This window comes from Enoplosus armatus, chromosome 3 (assembly GCF_043641665.1).
Source record: "Enoplosus armatus isolate fEnoArm2 chromosome 3, fEnoArm2.hap1, whole genome shotgun sequence".
Classification (NCBI taxonomy): Eukaryota; Metazoa; Chordata; class Actinopteri; order Centrarchiformes; family Enoplosidae; genus Enoplosus; species Enoplosus armatus.
In genome coordinates, this window is record NC_092182.1 from 27,943,918 (window position 1) to 27,960,792 (window position 16,875).

The window sequence follows — 16,875 nt, forward strand, 5'->3', positions numbered from 1 at the left end:
ACTGGTGGATTAACCATTACAGAAACATCAAATGTTTTGGTCATCAAACTTTTGTTGCACTCGTTGTTCATGAATACGATTCCCTCATGGGTTTGTTGAGTGTTCCATGTGTTAGCTTATGGATAGCTGTTAGCTCGCTAGCTAAACTGTAGCTTCAGGTGCATCAGCACCTCCGTCTGGACTGGAGGAGGACCGACCCTGATCTAAATGTAGCCCAGGAAACCAACAGAGGGGATCAATAAATCTCATCTGGATCTTATCTGGACACAAGACACTATAGAGTAAATATTATAACTAAACGGTATTATATGGAACTGAACTGATTTAAATCATGTGACATGCTGCCCTCACGTGTGCAGGCTGTGATGCAGAGGAAAAATAGCAGAAAGCATTGTTCCTCCATTCGTTTAAATGTAAAAATATCTTGCCTGTAAAAGACAACCAGCAGGCTTTTGGTGAAGTTAAAGTGAGTGAAAATGCACAGAATCAACTGGAGAAGAGTCTGTTAGTGAACAGGTGTTGTAAAGTGAGATGATATATGGCCTCCGTCTTAAAGGGGCAATAATTAAGACTTTTATTGCCCCGTAGCACAAAATAAAGTCAGTCATTAAGTCAGTGGCTGATGCTGCCAGGCGCTAAGATGTCTGCCTTTCCAAGCTAACTTTGCACTCAGTACACTGTTGTGGAACATAAACTGCCTGAGGACTTTCATCACCCTGCTCCTCTTTTCAAATGTCCAATAATGGAAGACGGAGCTCCTTTATGAGCAAAGACATTTCATTCTCCAGCCAAAATGCAAATGAAATGCAGCGTTATTATAACAGTATTTTGCAGCGTGATATTATTGACTTTACTCTGGCAGCCTGGAGGTGGAGGGGACGGAGGTGTATGCTCAACCTAACAGCGACCTTTATATACTTCTAATTTGTGTTGTCAAATACATTTCGAAAGGAACGTGATGCCGCCTGGATTACAGTTATTAAGTAAAATGGTAACAGTAAATATAAAATAGATATGATATAAATGATATAGCATTTATATTTACAAAGTGCTTTACAAAAATAAAACAATAAAAAAGTATAAAAACAATCATATACATATCAAATACTGATATATTCTAAAATAGACATAAATGTACACATGTACATGTGTATACGGTATATACATACACATGTGTATACAGTATATACATGTACGTGTGTGTATATACATGTACATGTGTATATAGTATATACATGTACGTGTGTATACAGTATATACATACACACGTGTATACAGTATATACATGTACATGTGTATACAGTATATACATGTACGTGTGTGTATACAGTATATACATACACACGTGTATACAGTATATACATGTACGTGTGTGTATGTACATGTACATGTGTATATAGTATATGTACGTGTATATAGTATATACATGTACATGTGTGTACATGTATATACATACACATGTGTATACAGTATATACATGTACGTGTGTATACAGTATATACATACACACGTGTATACAGTATATACATGTACATGTGTATACAGTATATACATGTACATGTGTATACAGTATATACATACACATGTGTATACAGTATATACATGTACTTGTGTATACAGTATATACATGTACGTGTGTATACAGTATATACATACACATGTTAGCAGCTTCAAATGAAATAAAAGTACCAGACAATGTTACAGATTACTTAAATGTGAAATACTAATAACTATTTAGCACTTTTTGTAAATATTACATTACTCCATTTTCACAATGAGCTATCAGCAGTTTCACTTGTATTATTCATCATAGTATTTGCATAGTTTTATGGTTTTAACGCATGAGTCAGAGCCTTGGAAATCTTCCCCTCCAAAGAGATTCTTTTATCAGGTAATTAGCAAAGCCTGCAATGTGCTAATTTACAATGAAAGTGGCAGTTGAACTGCTCACTCACCGTTTATTGGAGACTTAATAATTGAATTTAAAAAAGAACAGAGCTCCTACAGAGCGGGTGGTGCCGTCACCGGCTGAATGTTTCATGACGTCCTTAAGAAAGAGATGATATTTCTGAGATAACAATGTATTTTCATCAGATCACAATAAATGAAGACATTGATTTTCTACAGACTGAAGCCTACTTTCCGTTATTTTTTTATCCGGCATCCTCATTGAAACAAACAGGAGCCGAATATCGACTGAGAAACAAAATACATTTTATATGAAGAGGTCGTCAGAGTTGCCTGTAGTAGCTATTAACCCGAGTATTGATCTAAAGCAGCCGTCTGGTGAAGCAGGAACGACTAATTGAGCTGCTCAGCACCAAACAGACACCAGACAGAGCGTCATCGGCGTTCAGCACTTTAAAACGTGGCCTCTTCGAGATAATTGAGAATCTATTTCTTGTTGATCGCAGCTGTCAATCTAACTGCCGTGTTTGACTCGGTAACTGCGAGTGCTGATAAAAGTTCATCACGTTTTTTATTCAATGAAACCAAAGATGAGATATGGAAGATGTCAAACTTGAAATGTATCATATTTCATTTTCATGATTTGTTTTACCCTCAAATATTCAAGTTGTATTGTTTTTGTGTGTATTTATATGTTATCATTATATTCTTTCTTTCCTTCTCCTTCTGTCTTTGTTACTCAAAATATTTTCAAGCAACTTTTTCCAAGGTTTTCTGAAACGATGTGGACATCACAGGAGAGCCAATAAAAGGCTTAAAAGCTTTATGAAAGAAGCGTTTTCTGCTTCTTGGCTGACTTCACACTGTCACATATAAGCTCCACGCTGCCTTCACCTGCATGTGTGTTCCATTACTGCTTCCCACTTCAGCTTAACGTCCAGTACATCTGCACTCTGCTACTCTAGAAAGCACTCATACAAACATACAAACCTTCATCTTCGTCTTGGTCCTCAGCATCATCAGCTGTAACTGTGCCATCAGAAGAAACACTGATGTGTGTGAATGAGCTCTTTTAGACTCATGCAGACCTGTGATCCAGACAGTGCTCCGCTTCTCGGAAGATAATTGCTTTCCATCTCCGGTCTTTGATAAGTGAGCTCAGGTTTGGGGATTTAAATATTAGGACTGGGTGAAGTGTCTTTACCAGCTGCTGCTTCACCTGTAAGAGAAACAGTTTGAGAGCAGGTTGTGTAGTTGCAGTATCTACAGCCTTTGGGAAGGTGGGCTTTTTAAATCATGCAAGATGCCTTTGAGTCCGATGGCTGATGTAGATCAGTGCAGCTGCTCCTGTTCTCTCTGTGTGTTTCTGGGTTGCTTTAATACAAAATACAAAATACACTTGATAAACACACTCCTCACAAAAACACAGTTAAAATACAAGAATTCCAGAAAACGAGCCTCTATTCATAAAAACGAAGCGAGGAGGAGGCTGTCACCTTCCTCGTATTAATTAGTCATCTATCCTCCTCTTCTTCTGTGGTGGTTTCATGGCAGTGACACACAGCAGCAGTGGATGAAGCAAGCGGCAGGTCACGTGTTATTTTCATGATTTTCTGGAACTTTCTTGAAGCCATTTGGATGAAAGTTGGCTGATCTGGGAGCAGACTGGGGTTAACTCGTCTTATCTGAGACGGCAGTTAGCATGACTCAGTCATCCCACCAAACACGCAAGCACAGAGCCTAATACATGCACGCATGCTCTCATATAGATGAATAATGCGTCTCAAATAAGAAGCACGTCTCAGCATGGATCATCAGCTCTGTGGCTCTCTGGGAAATGAAAACATTCAAAATATCGCTGCGATGCAGACCAGAGAAAAGCCTTGAAAACACAAATGTGATGTGTTTTAATGATAAATGGCAGAATATTCAAGAGAGGCTTACTAAGAGAAAAAGTCAATATTAATGAAGAAGCTGCAGTTATTTCTGACCTGAGGAAATCTCTGTATTATTTCTCTTGATTTCATATTGAACAGAGGAAGCTCAACACTATCGCCTTTTCCCCACATTCCTCTCAATTAAATACAGACTTGAAAGAGACTCTTGGCCCACACCAAAGCAAAAAGAGCTAAAGTAAATAAACACTGTCTTTGAGGGAGGGGGGTAAAAAGAACTGGTTAACACACGTTCATTCATTCATTCATATACATCCGTGCAGTGTTTTCACGTCACAGAGACTCACAGAGACTCACAGCTCTTCGTCTGGGATCAGCATGAAACCAAAGAGGAACAACTGTGTCGGAAAATGTCTGCTGCTTTGATCAAAAGTCAAAGGTTCCAACTACGACTCCCAACATGCATTTTGGCAAGAAACACCCAATCACAGAGCTCCAAATTCTGACACGTGCAGCTGACGGCCGGCGGCGACACTGACGTATCGATTGACCGGCTGACTGATTGACTATTGATTAGCTGACTGATTGACGTATCGATTGACCGGCTGACTTATTGACATATCGATTGGCTGACTGATTGATGTATTGACCGGCTGACTGATTGATGTATTGATTGGCTGACTGATTGACGTATCGATTGACCGGCTGACTGATTGATGTATTGATTGGCTGACTGAATGACGTATCGATTGACCGGCTGACTGATTGACATATCGATTGACCGGCTGACTGATTGATGTATTGATTGGCTGACTGATTGACGTATCGATTGACTCAGTGACTAAGTGGCCATTTGTCCTCCACAGGAAGCGCTGGCACTTCAGTGACATTCAACCGTAACGGCGACGCCCCCGGACGCTACGATCTGTTTCAGTACCAGTGGAACAACGTCTCCGGGCCGGGCTACCGAGTGATTGGACAGTGGACCGAGACCCTGCAGCTCAATGTGAGTTTATATGACATTCAAATATAGAACTGCTAAAGATGTGCTGTGTTTGGAAGTGACACGCAGCTGTCTCCATAAGATAAGATGACCAGGTGAATCTGGCTGAAAGCTGCTGTTTCTTACTAAGTTATTTCAGTTATGGAGAGGGGTTTGTGATTAGGAGGAGAGTATTTGTACTATCTGTGTACAAATACATGCAACAACAGAGAGAATAGTTAGTGTTTCCCTCAGTGTGTGTGATGGCGTTAGAGAGCGTTTCAAAGGCTCATCTGTTGAGCAGCTGTGTAAAGCTTCAGTTCAAATGGGAGCCGAACTGCAGTAACAAACATCACAAAGTGCCTGAGGAGCAGGGACGTAAACCAATACGTTACTCATCTGTATCGTAGCAGCCTGTTCTGTGAGTTCCTGTAGGACTGAGGCTGCTGAATGCAAATGTGTTTACTGCTGAAAGACAACGGACTCTCCGGATCTCCCTGACTGGAATGTGATCCATGACAGAGGTCAGACAGATCCAGTGGTTTTAAACAGCAGGTGACTCAGAAAACAAATGAAATGTCAATAATACATAATGTGAGTAATGTGACACCTGGTCTGATGAAAGAAGGCTGCTCTCGTGTGTTGGCGCTCCTCAGAGCAGAAATGAGCAACTTGGAACTTCATGATGGCCGACTGGAACCATTTCCGGCTCCAGCGATGAGCGATCAAATAAGGGAATTGGTCCCTGTGTGTCCCTTCAAGTGATCGGAACATCCCCGATGATGGCGGACCTGGACCTATCCCAGTGACAAAAATAAACCTATAAATATGCATTCGGATTCCTCTGTCAATACAGAGACTCCGATGAGGTTCATCTTCACAGCCACTACATTTATTAATTACATCAGATCTTTAAAGGGGAACAGAGCAGACATCCGTCCCACCTCATCTTTCTTGAGCGAGGACGAGATTGAAAGAATTTGCATCCAACTATATCAATGAATCCCAGTGAAATACTGGTCAGTTTGGTTACGTTTGCTTTTCCCTGTAGTATGTTTTTATCAGAGCCTGGCGGGGACACACTGGAGGATTATCAAGCCAATTTACACCAGATCTGCCCATCCTCAATCTGAGGGGGGATTCCTAATTGGAGGCTTGTTCAGTACAGATAGTCGGAGGAGATTATCTGATAGTGTGAGAGGTTTACAAATGTATTAGGCTGTTTGATCCGACACAACGGCGCCAGATGGACCACACTAAAGGAATGTGTTCAACAGAAGGAATTTAACTGATTTTAGACTCATTTACATTCATTACATTTATCACCATCCGTCAGTCCATCCATCCTCTAAACCGCTTCTGTTGTTCAGGGCCTGGATGGATTATAAGAACTGCATGCCAGACTCCAAGATGGTGCCCAGTTACTTGAATCAAAACTATTTTATTATTATTATATATACTACATTATAATTAGTGTTTCTCCCGCTCGGCCCGCAGACGTCACATTGGGATTCTCGACTTTTATAAATATACAGTGCATCCGGAAAGTATTCACAGCGCTTCACTTTTTCCACATTTTCTTATGTTGCAGCCTTATACCAAAATGGATTAAATTCATTTTTTTCCTCAAAATTCTACACACAACACCCCATAATGACAACGTGAAAAAAGTTTATTTGAGATTTTTGCAAATTTATTAAAAATAAAAAACCTGAGAAATCACATGTACATAAGTATTCACAGCCTTTGCTCAATACTTTGTTGATGCACCTTTGGCAGCAATTACAGCCTCAAGTCTTTTTGAATATGATGCCACAAGCTTGGCACACCTATCTTTGGGCAGTTTCACCCATTCCTCTTTGCAGCACCTCTCAAGCTCCATCAGGTTGGATGGGAAGCGTCGGTGCACAGCCATTTTCAGATCTCTCCAGAGATGTTCAATCGGATTCAAGTCTGGGCTCTGGCTGGGCCACTCAAGGACATTCACAGAGTTGTCCTGAAGCCACTCCTTTGATATCTTGGCTGTGTGCTTAGGGTCGTTGTCCTGCTGAAAGATAAACCGTCGCCCCAGTCTGAGGTCAAGAGCGCTCTGGAGCAGGTTTTCATCCAGGATGTCTCTGTACTTTGCTGCATTCATCTTTCCCTCTATCCTGACTAGTCTCCCAGTTCCTGCCGCTGAAAAACATCCCCACAGCATGATGCTGCCACCACCATGCTTCACTGTAGGGATGGTATTGGCCTGGTAATGAGCGGTGCCTGGTTTCCTCCAAACGTGACGCCTGGCATTCACACCAAAGAGTTCAATCTTTGTCTCATCAGACCAGAGAATTTTGTTTCTCATGGTCTGAGAGTCCTTCAGGTGCCTTTTGGCAAACTCCAGGCGGGCTGCTATGTGCCTTTTACTAAGGAGTGGCTTCCGTCTGGCCACTCTACCATACAGGCCTGATTGGTGGATTGCTGCAGAGATGGTTGTCCTTCTGGAAGGTTCTCCTCTCTCCACAGAGGAACTCTGGAGCTCTGACAGAGTGACCATCGGGTTCTTGGTCACCTCCCTGACTAAGGCCCTTCTCCCCCGATTACTCAGTTTAGATGGCCGGCCAGCTCTAGGAAGAGTCCTGGTGGTTCCGAACTTCTTCCACTTACGGATGATGGAGGCCACTGTGCTCATTGGGACCTTCAAAGCAGCAGAAATTTTTCTGTAACCTTCCCCAGATTTGTGCCTCGAGACAATCCTGTCTCGGAGGTCTACAGACAATTCCTTTGACTTCATGCTTGGTTTGTGCTCTGACATGCACTGTCAACTGTGGGACCTTATATAGACAGGTGTGTGCCTTTCCAAATCATGTCCAATCAACTGAATTTACCACAGGTGGACTCCAATTAAGCTGCAAAAACATCTCAAGGATGATCAGTGGAAACAGGATGCACCTGAGCTCAATTTTGAGCTTCATGGCAAAGGCTGTGAATACTTATGTACATGTGATTTCTTAGTTTTTTATTTTTAATAAATTTGCAAAAATTTCAAAAAAACTTTTTTCACATTGTCATTATGGGGTGTTGTGTGTAGAATTTTGAGGAAAAAAATTAATTTAATCCATTTTGGAATAAGGGTGTAACATAACAAAATGTGGAAAAAGTGAAGCGCCGTGAATACTTTCCGGATGCACTGTAAAAACTCCATGGATGAAAAGTCTGGTCCAGACTGAAACATCTCAGCAGCTGCTGGATGGACTGTGATGAGATGTGGTTCAGACCTCCATGGTCCCCTCTTCATCTAGCGCCACCGTCAGGTCGACATGTTCATGTGTCCAATACTTTGGTTTATGACCAAATACCTGCAGAACTGATGATGTTCATCAGCCTCAGCTGGACTCAGTGTTTACTGCTAACTAGCTAATGTTAGCATGCTAACACTCTAGAATGGTGGATATGGCAAACATACCTGCTAAACATCAGCACGTGAGCATTGTTACTGTCAGCATGTTAGCATTCTGGCGTTAGCATTTAGCTCAAAGCTCCAAAACATTTCATTTTCTCAGTGAGGAGACGTCTCTGCTGCTGCGAAGGTGAACTCAGAAGTGTGTGTCTGATCCCAGTTTACACTGTGTTGAATCTGAGGGAATCCACATCCTGATGGTTACCAAAATATGACTTCAAACCAGTAGTCCACTGGTTTCTTGGAAGGTGTGAATACTGGGGATTCACCAACACCCCCAAAGCCCCTTTGTTATAGATGAAACTACCCAGCAGCATGTACAATATTTAAAGGTAGCTCCACCTTGACCTGCTACAACAGTAAACTTACATATTAGTGCGTCACTAATAAACATAAACATTATATAGCCTGTAATAATATAAAGGTGAACACTGATTCTCTACATCAGCGTGTGTTTCCAGGTGTTTCCAGGTGTTGGGGAGTTCTACTGCCTGTTTTAAAGTAGTATGAGGCCTTGAAGTCTGATAAATGTCCTCAGGTGATGTCACTTGAGTTGGTTGGTCACTTTGCTTGAGACGGTGTTGCACTGTTAGTTAGTTTTGAGCTCAGTTGCTCTTGTATAGTTTCTATTTTATTCTGTTCTTATGTTTATTTGATCAACTTTGAATTATTTATTCATATCAAGTGTCCCTGGGCTGCTGTAACACCTGGATTTCTTATCTGATGTCAGAAACTGAAAACAGCCTGTTGGTGTGGAGTCAGAAAGAAGTGGGCTGAGCAGACCTCTGCAGCTGCTGCTCATCTCTGCTTCAGGCTACATTAGCTGCTGCTAACATACCATCCCCTAATCTCACACCCAGCTGTTGGCTGTCGAGTTGCATTGTGGGTAATGTAGGCAGCATGTATTGACAAGAGAGGTAAGGAATAAAAGAGACGATATCTCAGGTTCTGAGTTGTGAGTCTGATCCTTCCTGTAAACTGTCCATCGTGAGTCTGACAGAGTTACAGGAGTGCCAAGCTAAATCAGTGGACTACTCATGTAAGTGACATTTTCAATGCATTTTAATTGAGTTACAGTACATTTTATATTGCAGTCTTACTTCCTCCACCCCTGATTAACATACCCCCCCCCCGCGGAGATGCTTCTCCCTCGAGCTCGTAACTGTTTTTTCTCTTGTTGACAAAGTTTAAAGTGTGTGTGCCCAATTAGCTGCCATTAAAGTTTTAACTTTACTCGTCTCTTTCATACCCGGCAGGATGTGCTGCCTCAGAGGGAGCAGGCAGGGAACAGAAGTCTCTGTGTGCAGATAACACCAATTCAGTTCCTCATTTACTCTCCCATCACTGCTTTTCTTCTCTCTTTTTTCAGATGCGTTCGAATCTCTTGCAGGATAAATATAATTTATGGTTCAAGTGTCGCTCAAAAGATCCCTCCTTTTCAAGGTTCAAGGTTCAGCTTTATTGTCATTATAGGACACAGGATGAACAATGAAATGCAGGTGTAGCTCCTCCACACTACACACACAGAAATGATATAAACAAATATTCAAATATTTGAATTAGAAAAAATAAAACAGTTGGTAAACAAAAGTGGGACTAAAGGAAGAAATACAAAGTAAAACTGAATTGTATTAACCAGGAAGATATGCGTAGATGAGTGTAGTGCGTGTGTGGTACAGGTCTGTGCAAAAACCATAACAGGAAGTTCCATGTAAAAGTCAAGGTTTTCACGTTTTCTAACACTGAAGCTGAGAGTGGATCCACAGCATTCCTCTGCTTCTGCATTCAAGGCCATGTCTCTGCTTCTTCACAACACTAAATTATTCACCTCGATAGCCCCCGGTAAGCCAGATGTGGCAGAGCTGTTGCTATTAGGCCTCCCGTTATTGCTTCTTTCCCTCTATCCTCATAACTCCTTTGTGTGTATTTCGTGGTGTTGCTCTCCAGATTACAAAGGGGAGCTATTACTGAAACTATATGTTCAAGCGTGACAGTCAAACCTAATATGATTCAGCCAAGGTACATGTTCGCTGACTTTCCTAGGCAATTTGAGATCAAGGCTCAGAAGAGTAATCAGCATATTTAGAAGATTAATAACCTTTGTTTGAACTTGCTGCTGTTAGCAGAGTCAGAGAAGAAGAAAATCCAAGGGCCTGGGGGGATGTCTGCCACGTTATGTATGGATCAATTATCCTAATGTGCCACACTGACATACATGATCTGCCCTACATGTCCTATTAAATCACGTGACTGGTGATATATTCATGTAAATTAAAGGAGGAAAGGAAAAAAATATTCAAATGATTCTGCCACATGAGGCTATTTCTACACATCACATGCGTCTGATCCCGGAACACTGAAGACAGATTCTTTCATAAAATGAGTTTTACTTTTTACAAATGTAGAAAAATAGAAAAAGAGCTTTTTATTTCTCCCGCTGCCATTTTCTTCTTCTCGCCTGTCTTCAGTTCCCTGCTGGCAGGTCTTTGCTGAGGCTTAATGGGTCAATCAGACTGCGTTTCGCTCTGATGGGTCTCTGTCAGGGTTTATGTGGCCATAATCTGCACCAGGACAACTCCTTTTACTCGGCTGCTGCCATCCACCCCGGACCGCCTCTGTTTTAGTTTGCAGCTGGAGACTCCTCAGGACAAATCACATAGTTTACACACACATCTGTGCTTTCTGTCCCACTTTTTTTGTGATTGTGTGATTCACAACTTGGGAAACAGTCCTTGTGTCCAGTAATGATAATGGATGCATGTTCAGCAGCATTTTGGATTTACACACCAACAGGAGGGGTGATGCACGGGCTTCACCATCTAACGAGACTCTATTGGCTCGGATAGGTGAGATGTTCAGGAACATATTCACCTCGTGGCTCTTCCAAGCTTCTCCAAATGGATGGTAGTCTAATAAGAAATATTATTTGAAATTCTGCACATTGCAGTGTTATTAATACACTAACATTGATAGAGACAGAATATTGTAGAATCACCAAGATGGATTAAAGGTAGTATTGCCTGCAGTCTACCTCTCAGGCTGCTGATACAACCTCCACCAATCACAGGGTAGAACACTAACCGTGTGTAGCCTGAGAGGCGAACCCAGGGCAAAGAAAGTCCTAAAGCTGCTGCTTGTTAAACTTATTGGTGTTGTAATTAGAAAAGGCGGCCGCGATGAGCAGAGTAACATTTTTATCAGCTGTTTCCTCATCTGATTTGTGGCGGCTGGACAGGACAGAGATTATTGTGAGTAAATCCACTTGAAGACATGTACGTATGTACAGCACTGACATTACTGTTCTAAACATTCACATTGTAGACGTACAGTAATAAAATTAAACTAGGAATATGTTGGATTACCTTGTCAAAACTGGGCCAGAATGTAGTCTCACTCATTGTGGAATTTATCGTATATGGGTGGATTAAATTGTTCATATCCATGATACGGGATTACCAGCTTCATTTAGAAAATGGCAGCTTCTGATGATGACACTGCAAATCGCTATGAAACAAGACAATCTCTGAAAAACTCTGTTTAATATCCACAGACTAGACTGGATAGTCAAGATAGTATAATGTAGAGATAATGTATAGTATAAAGAGTCATAATGCATTCATATCAATTCACAATCCTTTGTTAATACCATAACCTGGTCCTGAAGTCTTTAAAGTATTCACAGAGGGGAAGATGTTATTTGCTATCATTAAAGCCAAAGACAGTATTTCCTCCTCAGTCAGAAACTCTCTCCTGACATCTGCTGCTAATCCTCTCCAGGCTGGAGACCCTGCTTCATCCCCTTCCCAGCTGCAATATCACTTGTAATTTCTTCGTAAACGCCGTGTGTATTAGCCTGGCAGTGGGTCTCCTCAGAGGGCCAAATTGATTATGCATGCTGCGTGACACTTTGAGAATTCCCGGCATATACATGTGTCGTGGGGTGTGTGGAAGTCTTCACATTGGCTGTTGTCACAAATGACTCTCTGTAAGGGTTGGCCCCTGGTCACTGTAGTCCCAAAGGTCATCTGTGGTTTGGGATACAAAACGGTGCTTAGAGCAGCTAATAACAGAGTCTGGTCTGACAGTGTGGTGGTGTCTCTGAATCATCGGCTGAGTCTTCATAGTGACTCGGCTCCTGGTCTATCTGTCCTGGTTCGCTCTCGGCTCCTGGTCTATCTGTCCTGGTCTATCTGTCCTGGTTCGCTCTCGGCTCCTGGTCTATCTGTCCTGGTTCGCTCTTGGCTCCTGGTCTATCCGTCCTGGTTCGCTCTCGGCTCCTGGTCTATCCGTCCTGGTCTATCTGTCCTGGTTCGCTCTCAGCTCCTGGTCTATCCGTCCTGGTCTATCCGTCCTGGTTCGCTCTCAGCTCCTGGTCTATCTGTCCTGGTCTATCTGTCCTGGTTCGCTCTCAGCTCCTGGTCTATCTGTCCTGGTCTATCTGTCCTGGTTCGCTCTCGGCTCTTTTTAGTTCTTTGTACTTCACTTGAGAGTTTCCATTTTCTGATACTTTATACTTCAGCTCTACATCTCAGAGGGAAACCTTGTACTCTGAACTCCACTACATTTATCTGACAGTTATTTTTCAAAATGACATTTTACATTAAAAACGTCAAAACTTCACTAAGTGTTAAACCAATAGTTCCCGGTCTTTGCGGTTTGAGACCTGTGATAGATACTTGTGTGTAATTGGGGCTCCTTGTCATGTTTCCAGGATAGAAATACATTTTATGAATTGTCAGCGAGACACTTCCCCTCTGAACTTCTCACATGGTTGCATTTCAATATTAACTGTTGAAATAAAACAAAATCAACAGTTTGAGGCCCAAACCATCACAGTGTAGTGCCAAATAATAACATGCATATAATCTTTCTTGATCTGATGTCTGTGTCCAAGACACAATAAGACTCTGACTGAGATCAGACACAGGGACAGAGGGAGACGTGTTCGGATCTGGTCCTCTCCTGCCCCCCTCCCTCTGTACTGTAGCTGGAAGAGACGGAAGCTGTCACGATGGCACATCAGTGTCACTTCAAGACAGGAAGGTCACTGGAGGAAAATGCCTCAAAACAGACAATGAGAAAGTAAAAAGAAATGGAGAAACAGACAGAAAAGGAGAGAAATACCAAGATCTCATCTTCCAACAAGTCCAGGCCTGCCTGTATCTTCATGTTCGTGTGAAAGATGGCGAATGAAAGTGATGAATACTCACTGAAACGGGACACAAAGGGGGAGAAGCAGAGGGACTTCTCCTTTCTACGACCCTAAAAGCCTGAATGCTTCCTGCGATTATTTGGGCAAAGGGATTTCGACGGCCTATCAGATGCAGTTTCAGAGAGGAGGATCAGTGATGGGTGCTGCAGTGCAGACAATAAGCAGGGGCAAGAAACGGGCACACATCATGGGACTGCGTCTTCTGTGTCTGTGCTTCGCTTTATTGGAGAAGAAAGAGAATAAAAGCTTTTAAAGTCAAACTGAAATCTGAATTTTCTGTGTAAGGAAAGTATAAACTTTAATGACACTGCAGCTGTTCTGCTTATTTTTCCATTTTTCAAAAGAGGATAAAACTGTTTTCATATTTGTGGAAACAGTGTGAGCCTTCAGCCTTCGCCCCCCCCCCGAACACAAACACAAGTTATACGTTATATTAACGTACATCACCCCTGTCCCCCCTGCGTGACATTAACGCACCCACCCCCTACTGGACACTTTATCAGGACACTTTACCTTATTTTGGTCACTGCACTGTTTGTTATTTATCTTATGTTATCTTATTTTTATTCTTATTCTTATTTTACCTTTTATATTCTACTTATTTGTTGTCAAAACAATAGCACCTTCAGACCACAGCAAATTCCTTGTAATGTATGTTACTTGGCAATAAACAGTTTCTGATTCTGATTCTGACTGATGCAGATAGTTACCCTCACTGCCAGCCTGCCTGGTAGTCACATAGTTTAAATAATATAAATCATAATGTTAGTGTTCAGGTCCAGTTGTGGTGATACCCCCTGTAACCTGTTACCTGTGACTGGATCACAACACACACAGTAACACGGTAACAGCATGAATCCAACTGTCTTCTAACTGACGTTCTAACAGCTTGTTGCCATAGCAACAAAGCTCTCACCTCAGGCTTAGCCGGGGGGGGGGGGGGGGCTAACTTTCCTACCTCAAATTAAGGCTTAATTAGACTAGTCTAACCTGACAATTTAAGACCAGTCTTAGGCTAAGACCGGTCTCAAACTAAGTTTATGTAACTCAAAGAGATTTTAAGACGAGTATTGGTGGAACAGCTATATGTTATCAATAGATTATGTTTCCAGTTTTCACTCATAACTGTTAGTGAAATACCTGGAACAGTCAGCAGCAGGTATATGTGAGTTACCTTCATTCATTATTCAAACCATTGGGGGAAAGTAACTGAGTACAGTTACTCAAGTATACTTAAGTCCAATGGAGGTACTTGTACTTTACTTGAGCGTTTCCATTTTCTTCTACTTCACTATATTTCAGAGGGATATATTGGATTGAAGTTACTGGTTACTTTTCATACTGAGATGTTCCAAAAAACACCTGATAAGTTTATAACATACAACACAATATCAAAGATTAAAGCTGTGGAGTTTGACTTGTGACGTCTAGTTGCGTCTCGTCATGTCTCAGATGTCTCAGATGTCTCTCTTAGCATTAATTAGTAACAGCATGAGAAAGGGAAGCAGTATATTATTGCGCATTTCATCTTCTTGCGGAGCAGAAAACACATCACATTATCCCTGAAATTACACAAAACTGCATCTGCTTGAAATTACAATTCTTTTAAAAAGCTTTTTTTGTTGTTGCAGAAAATACCTTCAGGGTCTGTTTTCAAAGATCAAATATATCAAAAACTATTTTCAGGGGAGGAAAGACATCTCCAGCGCAATGTACTTGACAATTAAAGGTGATTCTGACCCGGCAGCAGCAGCGAGGGGAGAAGATACCGTCTTATCTGTAATGACTCCGAAATCTCAGGCTCGACTCCGAAATCTGCCGCTGCTTGTCTTTCATGTCTGAAAGCCGGAGAGAGATGGAGAGGAGAGATTCTGATGGGTGCTAAGCCTCATTAGGAGTAATGAAATTTGACCTTGATCTCTGCGAGAGCAATCCCTCACTGCCTTCCAGCTGCATTATGAGTCAGATGGAGAGATTTGAGCGGACAGAGATGCCCCTTAGCAGACACAAGCACCATCCGTCACTCCTGAGCAGGTCCAGGAGCAGCCGGGGGGGTAATGAAGCCAGTCTGAGAGCAGGATGCTGCTGGTTCGAGTCCTTCCACTGATTAGCTGATAAAATCTGGGATGGTGTTTTTTTTCTAAAACCGTCAGAGTGGATGAATCTTAAATCTCCAGCGTTTCGTTTCAGTGTGTTCAAAAGGACGTCAGCTGGATGTATGTAGAGCTGGACCCCTGAGACACGGTGACGCCATCAGCCTGCCGTCACCGCGCCTCAGGGGTCACTCACGGTACTGCAGCCAAAAATCCCCATAGACCTCCGTTATACAACATAACATAACATAAACAAAGGAGCTGAGGCCGGCTCTCGTCCTGAACCAGGACTTAGGAGCAGCCAGAAGGGACCTGTCTCACCCTTCACCTGTCTCTCTGCTCACCTGTCTGTCTCTCTCCTGTCTCACCCTTTACCTGTCTGTCTGTCTTGTCACCTGTCTGTCACTCACCTATCTGTCTCTCTCCTGTCTCACCCTTCACCTGTCTGTCTCTTAACCTGTCTGTCACTCTCCTGTCTCACCCTTCACCTGTCTGTCTCTCTCATCACCTGTCTGTCACTCTCTTGTCTCACCCTTCACCTGTCTGTCTCTTCACCTGTCTGTCTCTCTCATCACCTGTCTGTCACTCTCCTGTCTCACCCTTCACCTGTCCGTCTCTCTCGTCACCTGTCTGTCACTCTCATCACCTGTCTGTCTCTGTCATCACCTGTTTGTCACTCTTTTGTCTCACCCTTCACCTGTCTGTCTCTCTCGTCACCTGTCTGTTACTCTCCTGTCTCACCCTTCACCTGTCCGTCTCTCTCGTCACCTGTCTGTCACTCTCTTGTGTCACCCGTCACCTGTCTGTCTCTCTCATCACCTGTCTGTCACTCTCCTGTCTCACCCGTCACCTGTCCGTCTCTCTCGTCACCTGTCTGTCACTCTCTTGTCTCACCCATCACCTGTCCGTCTCTCTCGTCACCTGTCTGTCACTCTCTTGTGTCACCCGTCACCTGTCTGTCTCTTCACCTGTCTGTCTCTCTCATCACCTGTCTGTCACTCTCCTGTCTCACCCGTCACCTGTCCGTCTCTCTCGTCACCTGTCTGTCACTCTCTTGTCTCACCCATCACCTGTCCGTCTCTCTCATCACCTGTCTGTCACTCTCTTGTCTCACCCTTCACCTGTCTGTCTCTTCACCTGTCTGTCTCTCTCATCACCTGTCTGTCACTCTCCTGTCTCACCCTTCACCTGTCTGTCTCTCTCGTCACCTGTCTGTCACTCTCCTGTCTCACCCTTCACCTGTCTGTCTCTTCACCTGTCTGTCTCTCTCGTCACCTGTCTGTCACTCTCTTGTCTCACCCGTCACCTGTCTGTCTCTCTCATCACCTGTCTGTCACTCTCTTGTCTCA

General features: G+C 42.8%; 1 protein-coding gene across 1 annotated transcript in view; it reads left to right on the forward strand.

Annotated features, from left to right (window-relative positions):
• Nucleotides 1-16,875, forward strand: part of grm7 (glutamate metabotropic receptor 7) — a 222,415-nt gene that overhangs the window by 154,250 nt on the left and 51,290 nt on the right. Inside the window, exon 7 of the mRNA XM_070901851.1 lies at nucleotides 4,670-4,809. Within this exon, the coding sequence (XP_070757952.1) occupies nucleotides 4,670-4,809 (140 nt within the window). The remainder of the gene's footprint in view (nucleotides 1-4,669; nucleotides 4,810-16,875) is intronic.